Here is a 14,024-nt window from a genome sequence, read left to right as displayed (position 1 = left end):
TCCACGCAAAATGTTGAAAAGGCGGCAAAATGAGGTAAAGCGAAACATTTTTTTATTCGACGAAGTAAAAAAAAACATAGCAGGACAAGTCCTGACGTACAATTCAAAGAATTTTCATTGACTAAACAGAAAAACTGGACCTAGAAAGGACTATGAGTGAATTGAGAAAACCATTTAAAAAAATTCAGATCAAAAATAAGAAAAAAAAAACAAAAAAATGTCAAAATGCCTAATGTGAACAAAAAAACCACTAGCGAGAAATGAAAATTTAATTCAAACAAAAAATAAGGCCTAGAATGAGCTGTGGATGGATTGGGAAAACCATTTAGAAAAAAATCCGATCCAAAAAATCAAAAAAACAGTAAAAATCAGAGTGAAATTGCCGCATGTGAACAAAAAATCACTACCGAGAAACCGAATTTTTGTTCAAACACCATTTTCGCACTCTACTTTAAAATTAGAGCGAAAAAAAATCACGCCGCAAAACCACTCGCTTTCTCGCTCCATTTCCTGTTTCGGCGTGACTAAAATCACTACTCCAATTTGACTTCAAAAATCATGAAAATGTGTGAACAGATCTTAAAAAAAAAAGACAGCGCCCCAATACAATTCAAATTCTTTGAATTGTAAAAATCGAAAAAACAGTAAAAATCAGAGTGAAATTGCCGCATGTGAACAAAAAATCACTACCGAGAAACCGAATTTTTGTGCAAACACCATTTTCGCACTCTACTTTAAAATTAGAGCGAAAAAAAATCACGCCGCAAAACCACTCGCTTTCTCGCTCCATTTCCTGTTTCGGCGTGACTAAAATCACTACTCCAATTTGACTTCAAAAATCATGAAAATGTGTGAACAGATCTTAAAAAAAAGACAGCGCCCCAATACAATTCAAATTCTTTGAATTGTAAAAAAAATAGGAGCGCTATAATAGCCGGCTGAGAAGATGAGGGCGGCTATTAAAAACAAATAGGCGCGCAATAATAGCCTGCTGAGATGAGGGCCGGCTATTACAAATACCAAAAAGAAAATACCATTAGAACCATTCAGGTACGATAGATTGGGAACATTCTTGATTGCCTGAAAGTCTCGTAAAAAGCGCCAATAATAACCGTTCGAGTTGACAGCCGCAGCTATTAACGAATAACAGTTTGAGGAGGCGTCGGATAGCTCAAATCAAAGAAGAGCCATTGCATTTTTGATGATTTTCAATTAGTCTTTTTAAATCTTTTGTCATCTTTGAACTGGTAAGAAAAATAATTTTGAAGGAAAACGCATTTTATAAAATAAATTATAATTCACTTTGATAAACATAAAAAAATCTAGCTCGAAGGGCACTTATCGACTCAAATTGAAATCAAAGCTAATACCAAACACATTCACACTTACATCACGATGTGCACGACACACTTAAAATGATGACTCACAGGCAGCTTTCAAATAAATATGAGGTTTAGATTTAAAATTTATATACACTAGACAATTTCATCAAATGACTAGTAGATAGCTATTAGTATAGTTAAATTAATCTAATTCTATTCGTTCAATTCGTACAAAAATGGATTTTCATAGCTTTAAAACTGTAATGGCTTTGTGAAATGAAAATAATTAATGAGCAACCAGTTAGTATCCTTTCAAACAAATAGTCAAAACATTTGAAATCTAAAATTCAGAGCCGAGCTATTTCTGACTATCAAAATACTAACATTAATTGAAATACTTGGCAATCGAAGTAACATAGTTTTGTATTTCATAATTCGGTGTTTTTCGTAACTAGTAAGTTGAATTACTTTTTTCAAAGTTCTGCTATGCAAAGATCGTTAATCTCAAGCTTCACTTTGATTGGTGTCTTTAGCGTTGTCATCGCTGATTTTCACTGATCCATGCACAACGGACGTCTCGTTGTTGTTGTTAACATTCCTGGACTGCTCAGTCTGGAAGACCAACTTCCCACCTCCTGGAGTTGATGTTGCAGTGGTGTTTGGATTGATAGAGGTAGTTCTGTTCAAGCTCTCATCAGTGTAAGAGGACAGCATAGTTTGATCCATAGTCTCCAATACCACAGCGTTCTTTTGCATCTCGGCTTCTATAATAGCAACTTCTGAACAGCAAAAACTATTAAAGTTTTATAGCGCTTAACACCTACACGGTGCAGCATTTCATTTAAATTCAACAATTTCATTAAGGTCAAAACCATATCTCCATAAAACCTTTTATAATGAACATTTTTAATGTTTAACAATTTTTAACAACAAACCTGCTTTTTCTAAACTGATTTTGAAATCAATATACTCATCGATTCAGTTTTATTTATTAACAAAAGGTCGATGCCTAAAAAGTAAGAGTTGGTCAAACCTGTCTTGTGAGATGGGGCAGGATTTTTACTCTCTCCACTGTGCTGTACCACATAAAACCTCTGAAGCATAAAAATAGACAAAAACAAAGTCACCTCAAGTTCCGCTACTGTGTGGTTTACTGTTCTCGTTATGGATAATTTTGCCCAAAACAGACAATAAAAAAGGTATTTAAGGCCATTACGAGAAACATTCGTGAAAAATGAGGGATTTTTGACACTAAGAAAACCGTAAACAACATTTAGGTAGGGTGCAGTCAAATAGCACCGAGAGATACAATTTTATTGTTGATAGTTTGACTTCCATTCGGATTGAAAAGATACAAATTGAAAAAAGTGTCCCAATTTGGTGAGCAATTTTAGTTCGATTACACAATTATACCGAGCTGTTGCGATCTGGAATTGCATGTAGAATATAGATTATAGATAGAAACATAAGTATCTAAATTGCTGAAGTGGCTGATTCAACCTATAAAACCTAATTCAATTTTCTACAACATTTGATAAAAATTGCAGTTGTCTATCAAATTTCGGCACCGCTTCCTTGTTATTAACAGCCTTCATTATCCAGAAGTCCTTTTTGGCCGTGACAGGGGTTCCAAAAATAACCTTAAATGGCCTTAATTCTAGCGCTACAATTTTTAGAGCGAGGTAAATTATCTTTATTCAAAAAGGGATCACGCAGCTCATGAGCGGCATCAACACGCGGTCAAAACTTATGAAAGTACCTAAAAAAACTCAAAGGAAAAGTTCATCAAGCTATCAAATTCTCTGATGTCTCGACCTGCTTAAAGATGATTTGTCTTACTGATAACTGCTTTTCAAAATTGCACCTAAACAAGCTTCAATAAGATTCAGCTATAATCTTGTCTGAGTAGATTCTAATTAAATTAAGAAAAACTGTTTCTAAAGAATGAGAAAAAAACAACTATGACCATAAAATGTTTACCTTAAAATCAGCATCATAACTCACTCCAATAAGTGTGAAAATCATGTCACCAACACAATTCAGCATTAATGATTTGAGGTGAGAGTGACATAACATCTTAATAAAAAATGACAATAAAATATTAGATGGGCAAAAGGGGCGTAGGATATAGAAAACTCGCTTAGAGGAAGGACATTTTGGTAGTCATTAGGCAAAGTTTTATGAAATTAGGCGACTATAATTAAAACCCTTAAAGGAGGTACGGCGACATTGAGTGACTGTAACAATTAACTTTGAAGAAAAATAGCTTAAGAAAATCAAACGTCGGAAGAATTGCTCTCGAACGACTCGTGGAGCTCTAATCATTTATAGCTTGCTTCAGTCGGGGGGGGGGGGGGGAGGTTAAATGGGACTAAGAAGTTCAATAGTGGGCTTCAAATAACCACATTAGAGGTTATAGAGGTTAACATATAGACTTTTAGTATTAAATTGCCTCCAATGGAGTTCAGCTGCTTGAAATTTTGATTGAGCGAGAATTTTAGATCACGCGAAACGCAAAAAGCCAGGGGCGTAAAAAAGAATCGAAAAGCCAAAACGGTCGAGCAAAAACTTTGCATAAAAAACACACGTTTACAATGATTGCTTCTCTAGGAGAGCAATTAAACATTGAACAGTTTCCGAAATTTGAGCATTTTTACTATGTGATTTCACCCCCACCCCCCTAAAATTTTCGCGTGTAAATTTTTCAGCCAGTATTATTTTCATTAAAGCTATTGATTTACATTAAAATAACGAAAAATTGTCTGTGATGACACCGAGTAAAGCAAAATGTGAAAATGATACCTTTGGCATGTACTTTTACCGACTCTTTTGCATGTAAAGACGACTATCAAGGACACTTGACGGCTTTACCGCATCGAGTTGATTATGATGTACCTCTTTTAAGTGTTTTAATTGCTATTGGCGTAATTTCCACATAACTTTAATTCCCACATAAATTTCCACATAACTTGATGAGTTCAGGATTTTTGCCTAATGGCTACAAAAATTTCGTTCGCCTTATCGAGTTTTCGCCTAATTTCCAATCCCCGGCCAATAATAGCTCGCTCCGGTATTGTTTTCACAATACTACTATTAATAAACAACAATGTACGGGATGTGAGCGCACAAACAGAACAGGATCTGCAAAAAAACATTTAAGAATAAAAGTCAAAACGGTCAAGAAACATCGTTTTGGGGTATTTTATTACCAGCTGGAATGCGGTGAATGAAAGCACTCCCCTGCTACCCTAGTTTTCAAACAGCAGGTACCAATGATAGCAATAACTAATACACCTTACTTTACTATGGAAACGATTTCGCGTTATTTAGAGCAGAACTAAATTGCTTTTTATCATATACCTTTTCTGGCGGAGTATATAGTGTCAAAAATTTGTTACAAAGAAAACAATTGTCTGTAAAATATTATCATATACAAAATCTCTATTAGTCCCGAGGTTACCGCTGATCAACCCTTTCATACCAGATATCTACTCTAAAGTCATACATTTTTCAAAACATTTCCACTATGTTTAGCTCTCCACAAACATTTTCTTTAGCATGCGTTTCCTAGGAAAATTAACTTAATAACTTACAATATAACGCATTTTTCCAATTCGACAAGCAGATGGTGAAAATACCGACTCACCTCAAAGTAAATTTGTAGCGCTAGCGCTATAGCTAGCAGAGGGCACAGAATATTGACTAAAAGCAGCACCGCAGCAATTGAGATTGACCAATTAGCAGCAAGACAGAAGAGAACCACAGGTTCGGGAAGCAGCAAAAGGGTAAACAGACACCAATACACTCCCACTTTCCTGAAAAATGATAAAAAAATTTTAATAGATTTTTTTAAAGTTACGGAAAAAACTCAGTTACTTTTCTGCAAATTTGACAACGTATAAAGTGATGTGAAAAACAGGCGCGAGAAATACATAAATTTATAATTTTAGAAATTTAAACCCGTTCTCTCACATTTAAAAAACGTTCTCCCATTAAATTAGGAATCCCAGAAATTGCTCACAAAATATCAAAACGGCTATAATAGATACATGATTTTCTCTAATTACAAAATATAAAATAAAAAAATCAGTAAAAATAGTTACACCATTCACAACTTTTGAGTCAAATTTCAACAAAAACCTCCATTATAGCACTAAAATTGTAATATAGTTGCAACCAAAAAACCGAATGATCAACATGTATCTTTTCAAATTCCAATATATTGCAATCTGCTTGGTCTCCATTATTAAATAATCTTGGTTTATCTTGATCTAAAATTCAAATGTTTGCTGATTATTTCTTAATGCCAATCTTTGATGTTTCTTCCTCTATCCCTCAGCCTTTTAACTCTCGTTGTTTAATTTCCTCGCGTTATTGAACTTGAAATGAGCACAAGTCCCCTCCCGTTGGATGACATTGCTTAAGAAAAGGCTCCCCTCTCATTGGGTGAGTTCAATAATTATTCTGGACGTGTTTCTAACTCATCAAGAGATTGATTCAGGTCAACACAAGTGTCTAGGAATAGTAAGCTTCACATTGCGTCCCACGTAATCGAGTCACTAGTTCAACTAATCGCCAGACGAGTCCAACTAATTGCTGCGTTCAACTACGGAGCTCCCGACAACAGCATAGTAGCTGATCCTCGTATAAGGACAACAGAAAGTGACTGAACTGCTCCATCGAAAGCAATGGAATCTACCACTGACTGATAATTTCTGCTATCGGCTAGCAACGACATGCGCAGTAAGGCCTTCTTCAGAGTCTTCGACAGACCGCCCAGAACTTCGATTATCAGAGGGACGAACAAATTCCTTGTTGAGCACAGTTATTTTCATACTGAGCATATTTTCGATCTTCACCAGCTTCCATTGCATAGCCAGACTTCTCTCCCGCATGAGAAATAATGTTCAGTTGCAGAGAGGAAGTAACGGTTATGTCTAGATCAGCAGATTGGCCAGATTTCCAAGAAGGCAGATAGACGTCTCCTAGGCGTGAGTTATTTTCCGAAAAGAGAAATTAACTGCTGAACAGGTGGAGGCTATACGGTCGCGAATTGTATCGTGCCTTGAAATCGCATCTTCCTTTCCATGGCAGGCAACTGCATGCTCACCAAATGTATCCAATGTACCTGACCAATAAAGACATTTTCTTTCTCGATCTTAAACTGCGATCCCGAGCCTGTACTTGACACTAACTTGAAATTCCTTAGCCAAAATATGTAGGACCTACAGCGGGAGCATTGTAGGCGCAGCAAGCCACGCGCCAGAATGCACATTGATTGGATTCTTGCTTTTTCCCCGGTTGACGTTTGGTTTCTTATTAGGGCAGCAAGTTTATCTTTATCAAGTGCTTCTTGGATCTTCTTTTGCGTGTGCGAAAGCAGATTGAACAGTTCCAGACTCGGGTGTAACTTTTTAAAATTGTCATATTGTGTTGGCCAACTCGTCTGAGGCTATAAATAAGCCGACAAACGCTCCTTTGTATTGCTCTTGTGACTGTCTAACGCCTAGTCCCCACAAACTGATAGGTAACGAAGATTGTTTTAAGGCGCCATCCTCAATTATTGAGCCAACAATTCTCTTTGGGCGTCATCGAAACTTTTTAATATTTCGAGCATCTCGTTCGACGGAGTGTTAGTTCGTAGAGAGAATACTAGTTTCAGTGTTCCCAACAGTATAGAAGGATACGTAATGCACATTGAGGATCGTTGAGGTGATGTAAATTGTCCAGCATAGATAAAAATTTTTTGAACTTTCCTATTCAAACAAGAAGCGATAATTTCTTTTGAACCAACTGCCGCGCCCAAAACTTCAAAACCGTTTCCCAAATTCCTTTTTCAATGCATGATCAGCGGAGGGTAAATCTTTAATTGATCACAGCTCAAATTTTTTTCTCAAGATTATACCTCTCTCGGGGCTAGGATTTCAAGCGTTTGGTTGATCTGAAATACAGTCTCAGCACTTAACTCATCATCTAAAAACCAAGTATGCTGTAACAAACTCGGAATTGCAGTCTTGATCTTCTGTATGATTGGCCATAACGTCAAGGAGAACAATAACAGTCCCAGCGCTCCAATGCAATTCAAATTTTTTGAATTTTAAAAAATAGGATAACTATAATGGCCGGCTGAGAAGCTGATGGGGCTATTAATAATAACCGACTGTGGAGACTATGGCGGGAATTAAAAATTCATCTCAAATCTCTCGATTCGATTGATCTTAAACGACTGGCATGCACTTATCTAACGACTGGCATGCACTTATCTTCTCACAAGTTTCCGAGGAATGTAAATTGGGAAACTAGTAAAGCTCTAAGAACGGCGAAAGCGAATTGATGCTCTTGGGTTTTACCAGTTATCTCGTTTAAAAACGACCAACTGAAGACGAAAGATTCGCCAGATGAAAAACGGTCATACAAAAAATCGCAAAATAACCGACTCACGGCGGTGGAATTGCTCACGACTGCCGAGCGGTTGGTTTTGGCAGTAATTAGCCACTGTTTAGGGAGACTATCTTTAGCTTAATTTAAGCCGAAAGGCTCTATGGGAACTTAACGCTCTCCGGGCGTTGCATGTTTATCCCTTTTTTGTTTGAGAGAAAAACATAACCCATTAATGCTCTCCGGGCGTTGCATGTTTATCCCTTTTTTTGTTTGAGAAAAACATAACCCACTAACGTCGGGCGAATTGCCCTCAAACGACCGACGAGCGGTTGGCTTCGTCAGTAGCTAGCCACGGATCAGTGAGGCTAACTTTGGTTCGATTCGACTCTGACTTTTAGTTTTCTAGCCTTGTAAATAAATAAAAAAACTGATATTTGAAAAATTTGCAATATTGCAAATTTAAAAGAAAAGCTTACAGATTTCGCAGTAAAAAAAAATGTTCAAAACCAATTTTTGTCTCTGGAGTTATTTCAAGTAACAACGCCATATGCAAGATTTGAAAAGCTTCGTTGGCCAGTAATTATCTTTAAACTCAGAAAAGGACAAAAATATTCAAAAATTTTGAAAACAAGGGCCAATTTTAACAAGATCTTGCTAAAATACAAGATAATAAAATCTTCAAAACCATTTTATTGTCTCAAGAGACCATCCACTATCCCTATTTCAGGCTTTAAATAGTTTCACTGGCTCATAAGATCCATAAACTTGAAAAATGATAATAATTTTCCGAAAATTTGAAAAAAGAAACTAAATTTTATCAAAAAAATTGCTAAAGCTGGAGTAATCAAAATATTGACAACCATTCCATTATCTCTAGAACCTATGCAACAGCTAATCACCAAGCCTTGGAGGAGGTCCCTAGGATCCTGGTGCCAGAAAAAATGATAACAAAATTCAAAAATATTCAAAAAACTTGAAAAAATTGCGAATATATTTTTTTAAAATTGCTGATAACAAAATCGTGATAAACATTCCATTACATCTAGAAGCTATGCAGTAACCTTTAATCAAGCCCCAGAGGAGGTTATGTGGCTCTTGAGGCTGGAGAAACCTAAAAAATGACAAAAATTTTCAAAAAAACTTGAGAAAAATGCAAGTTTTATCAAAACAATTAAAATTTGTCATATTAAAAATTGAAAGCAATTCCCTGCCAAAAAAATTTTTTCAGTGTTTTGTTAGCAAATCCTTAAGGCCGTTTTCTGGTCCCTGCGTCTGGAAAGACGTGAAAAATGAGCAATAAATGTCAAAAATATTGAAAAAATTTGCACGTTTTGTCAAAAAGATGCTAAAATTCGTAATGTTCAAATGTTGAACCCATTCCACGACCACTAGAAACTATGCAGTAACCTATTATGAAACCTAAAAGGAGGGCTGAAAAAAAGCTAGGGCTGAAAAAACTTTGAAAAATTGGCAAACATTTTCAAACTTGAAAAAAATTGTAAAAATTACTATAAAATTGCGTGTTTTTAGCGATCGGTTGTTCGTCAGTAGCCACGGGGGGGGGGGGGGGGGGGGGGGTTCGGGAAACAGTGGTGTGGGGGCAACAGCGTGGTGGGGGGAGCAATAGTGGGGGTGTCTTCGTCTCTAAGAACCGCCCTTCTTACCATAAGTATAAATCTTCAAAACAGTTTGAAATGAAACAGAACTGAAAGGCTCTAAAAACACTTAATACCCACTGGGCGCTACCTGTTTATCCCGTTTTTGAGGACGAAAAGTCAAAAGCGTCAGAAAAGTCAAAAGTCAAAAACGAAAAATCGGTTAAGCAAAAAATTGCATAAAAAAGACCGACAGGACTAATATAATTGCTACTAACTTCGTTTGAGAGCAATTAATAACAAGGCATGAATAATTGGTGAAAACTTCATATTATTAAGCGGTAGCAAGCCTGAACAATCAGTCGGATCTGGACATGTGATCATGACAACAATCTTAAGTTAATTCTGACCACTAAGCACAGACATTGATATATTACGAGAGGCAAACAGAGATTCGGGAGACACGTTTATTATTTAAATATAACTAACTTAGAAATTAGGTTTGAATTGTCATTGTAGCGACACTGGGTACAGCAAGCCAAGAACACCAGGATCACCTAAAACGACAAACAGTGCCCGTCCAAAAGAATAAACATACCTGACATACCTTTAAATAGAGAAAACCGCTATCCTTGAGCTGAAATGAGGTGAAAGGAAAGCATCAATAAAACTCAAATGAAACCTGCAGTTGCTTTCCAACCATCAATCAGACAGACACGGGTTGTAAACAGATATCAATGCTTAGGGCTAATACCTAACATTTTCCATTTTCTCCTAATTTAGTTAAAAACCACTGCAAATTTAATTGAAAACGCAAAACCACTGCACTTTGATTGATTTTGTTTTCATACTTTTTTTTATTTATTCAATTGTATTTTATTTTCATTGTCTCCCTTTTGCCGGCCGTACTTCGAATCGCTTAGTTCAGCAACTGATTTAGAGTTAACTCGAGAGCAAAGAAAAAAGCGTTTTTTTTTTTAAATTAAGAATGTTTCACTAACCAAAAAGGCAACAATCGGAACGGCAAAACAAGCCACCAGGGGAACATCTGCTTGCACCCAGCAAAATCTAAAACCGCAGTTAAATTATCAAAGTGAAATAACATCAAAATTCAGTTTAGAAAATTCAGTTTAGAATTCAGTTCAACAACGCTTAGGAAAAACATGCGACTTCTTCCCTTTCATATTAGACGGAATAACACTATATTAACTATCCGTCATAAACAACAAAATCGAACACATTTATCATGTTAGTGATTATTAATAGATTCTCCCGTAAAGTTCTAATGACCAAACCTCTTTTCGGCTAATCCACGCTGTAGAAATCACCAAAACTAATATGTTAATCATACTTTGTGAGTTATAGGTTTACAAAATTGTTTCTGACTCTGTGAAATCTCGAGCAGGCTTACTCGGGTGTGCGCATATCGACGGAGGTGACGACTCCAAATATAACCACAGTGAAGAGAATTGTAGACACTGAAACAAAATTTAGAACATAGAACAAATGAACACAATCGGATGATTGGCAATTACCAGAGACAAAAACTCAATATAAGATTTGCAGGGCAAAAAAGTCAAAATGAAAACCATAACCGGAAAGAAAAGTTAAAAAGAACGCAAGAGAACACAGGAAAACAGAAGAAACCAAAAAAAGACAAAAAACAAAGCCGGCAGATTGCCTGAAATTGGCCGCCGTTGACCCCTTGAGGCCTATCGGGATTGAAACAGAAAACCATACCAAGCGACACTTCAATGTGTTCTAATTTGAGCAGTTTAAGTTATATTACAGAACTATACCTTTATTCGGCAACACAACTGATGGCTATTAAACTAAAAATACTGCCAACGCCGAAGTACTCTAAGGAACTCTGATAAACTAAAACACATTAAAGGCCAGGCTTCGTCGGTTTATACCGCGTCTTTTGATTTTTCTCTTTTGACCTTGAGTGAGTTAACTAATTCAATTAGTGAAAAACTCCATTCAGTTGAAACAGTTAGTGACGAAAGGGGGAAGTCAAAAGTCAGAGCGGTGAATTATCAAACGAAAAACGACTTAGGAAGTAAAATTTACCCGGAGGACTCCGGAATCGACTTAGGAATCGAATAGACTCCGGAAGTAAAACTTAACTTACGCCTTAGCCATCCAAGCAACACATTAAACATAAGCGACTAACGTGGGGCGAAAGGCTCTCATACGACCGACCGGTTGGCTTCGTCAGTAGCTAGCCACGGTTTATTGAGGTTAGCTTTAACTTTATTGAAGGGGCCTGAAGTGAGGGTAATAGATGATATCACGTCACATAACAGCAGCTGAAATGCGGCATCAACAAAAGGAGAGAGAGAGAGAGAGAGAGAGAGAGAGAGAGAGAGAGAGAGAGAGAGAGAAAGATTGTACCAGAGATAAAACGTGAAAGAGAAAGAGAATGAAAGAAACCCCAACCGACAGAGAGAGAGAGAGAGAGGGCGCGCTAGGAATATTTTCCATGGTGAGATTCGACCCTCCAACTTCTAGTTTTCTAGCCTTTTTAGTAATTAAAACATAGAAAAAACTGCAACTGCCAAATTCAAAAGAAAAGTTTCCTTATTTCGCATTGAAAAAGGTTCAAAAATATTTTTTTCTCTGGAGTTCTGTCATGTAGCCCATCTGCAAGACTTCAAAGTTTCGTTGGCCAGTAATGATCGTTAAACTCAAAAATGGACAAAATAATCAAAAACTTTGAAAAAAATTGCAAATTTTAAAATTGTACTAAAATTTGTGATATTAATATGTTCAGAACCATTTCATTGTCTCGAGAGACTTTCCAGTATCCTAATTTGAAGCCTTAAACAGTTTCAATGGCTCATAAAGATCCATAAACTTGGAAAATAATTTGCCAAAAATTTGAAATATTCAATCTTACCTAAAAATTGCTAAAGCTCGAGTCGTTGAAACAGTGATATCCATATCATTAACTCTAGAAACTATGCAGCAGCAAAATTCAAAAAACTTGCAAATATTGCTTAAGTTTGTGATATTAAAATCTTGGAAAACATTCCATTACATCTAGAAACTATGCAGTAACCTATTTTCAAACTATAGAGGAGGTTTCTTGGCTCTTCAGGCTGGAGAAACCTAAAAAAACGGACAAACAATTTCAAAATTTGAAATTGCAAATATCTTTTAAAAAAATTGCTTAAATTCGTCATATTAAAATCTTGAAGAAAATACTATTACAATTGGATCTAGAAACTATGCAATTACCTACTAACAAATCCTAAAGGAGGTTGCTTGGCTCTCGTGGACGGAGAAACCTAAAAAAAGACCAAATATATCAAAAAACGAAAAAAATTGCAAGCTTTAGCAAAAAATGATATTAAAAACTTTAAAGTTATTCCATGGCCAATAGAAACTTTTCATCAACTTACTATCAAGCTCTTAAGGAACTCCTATTGAACCCTGAGGCGGAAGATCCCTGAAGAGGGACAATAAAAGGAAAAATAAATTATTGAAAAAATTAAAAAAATCGAAAGTTATGTCTAAAAAAATTCAAAAAATCGTGATGTTGAAACCTTGAAAAACATTCCATTGCATCCAGAAACAATTCTATGACACAAATGGTCTTTACGGAGAAAGCCCTAAAAAAACTTTTTCAAACCTGATATTCCACATCAAAAACTCAAGACTCATACCCAAGAATTAGGGCATAAAAGTTTGACACCACTTAGATTAATACTATTGATCTTTAACAAGTCAATGTTCATAAAAAGTAAAGTTCCATAAATGAGTTCAGAAGTCATTTATTTGAGTGAGCTAAGTCACGCAATTGACCTAAGAGCAGAAAAGACGTCACGTACAAAAAATTTAACTGCAAAGCAGTAGAAGTCACTGAAGTCATTGAAACAGTCAATTTCAAAAATTGCAAGTTTTATTTAAAAATTGCTAAAATTTGTGATAATTAAAAGTTTAAAACTATACCATGGCAAAAAATATTTCAATTAACTTGTTATCAAACCTTCAAGGAGGTTTTATGGCCCCGGGCTCGGAAAACTTGAAAAATGACAATATAAAAAATTGAAAGTTTTGTCACAAATGCTAAAATTCGTGATGTTAAAATATTTAAAACCATTCCATTACCACCAGAAACTTTCCAAAAACTTATGTCAAATCCTAAAGGAAGTTCCTTGGATCTTGCGGCAGGAGAAACCTAAAAAAAACGGACAAACAATTTCAAAATTTGAAATTGCAAATATCTTTTAAAAAATTGCTTAAATTCGTCATATTAAAATCTTGAAGAAAATACTATTACAATTGGATCTAGAAACTATGCAATTACCTACTAACAAACCCTAAAGGAGGTTGCTTGGCTCTCGTGGACGGAGAAACCTAAAAAAAGACCAAATCTATCAAAAAAAAAATTGCAAGCTTTAGCAAAAAATGATATTAAAAACTTTAAAGTTATTCCATGGCCAATAGAAACTTTTCATCAACTTACTATCAAGCTCTTAAGGAACTCCTATTGAACCCTGAGGCGGAAGATCCCTGAAGAGGGACAATAAAAGGAAAAATAAATTATTGAAAAAATTAAAAAATCGAAAGTTATGTCTAAAAAAATTCAAAAAATCGTGATGTTGAAACCTTGAAAAACATTCCATTGCATCCAGAAACAATTCTATGACACAAATGGTCTTTACGGAGAAAGCCTTAAAAAACTTTTTCAAACCTGATATTCCACATCAAAAACTCA

At 35.7% G+C, this 14,024-nt stretch overlaps 1 protein-coding gene across 2 annotated transcripts in view; it reads right to left on the bottom strand.

Moving 5' to 3' along the window:
- Positions 1-1,277: 1,277 nt before the first annotated feature.
- Positions 1,278-14,024, bottom strand: part of LOC142341606 (uncharacterized) — a 60,246-nt gene continuing 47,499 nt past the window's right edge. For both annotated transcript variants that reach the window (XM_075392688.1, XM_075392690.1), the window contains 6 exons: positions 10,710-10,776; positions 10,300-10,366; positions 9,788-9,855; positions 4,969-5,137; positions 2,356-2,416; positions 1,278-2,086 (listed from right to left, as the gene is read on the bottom strand). In XM_075392688.1, the coding sequence (XP_075248803.1) occupies positions 1,827-2,086; positions 2,356-2,416; positions 4,969-5,137; positions 9,788-9,855; positions 10,300-10,366; positions 10,710-10,776 (692 nt within the window). In that variant the 3' untranslated portion in view covers positions 1,278-1,826. The remainder of the gene's footprint in view (positions 2,087-2,355; positions 2,417-4,968; positions 5,138-9,787; positions 9,856-10,299; positions 10,367-10,709; positions 10,777-14,024) is intronic.

Source organism: Convolutriloba macropyga, chromosome 6, assembly GCF_964194025.1.
Source record: "Convolutriloba macropyga chromosome 6, txConMacr16.3, whole genome shotgun sequence".
NCBI classification, from domain to species: Eukaryota; Metazoa; Xenacoelomorpha; order Acoela; family Convolutidae; genus Convolutriloba; species Convolutriloba macropyga.
The sequence above is the reverse complement of the archived record's forward strand: the minus strand, read 5'-3'. Positions and strand labels throughout refer to the sequence as shown.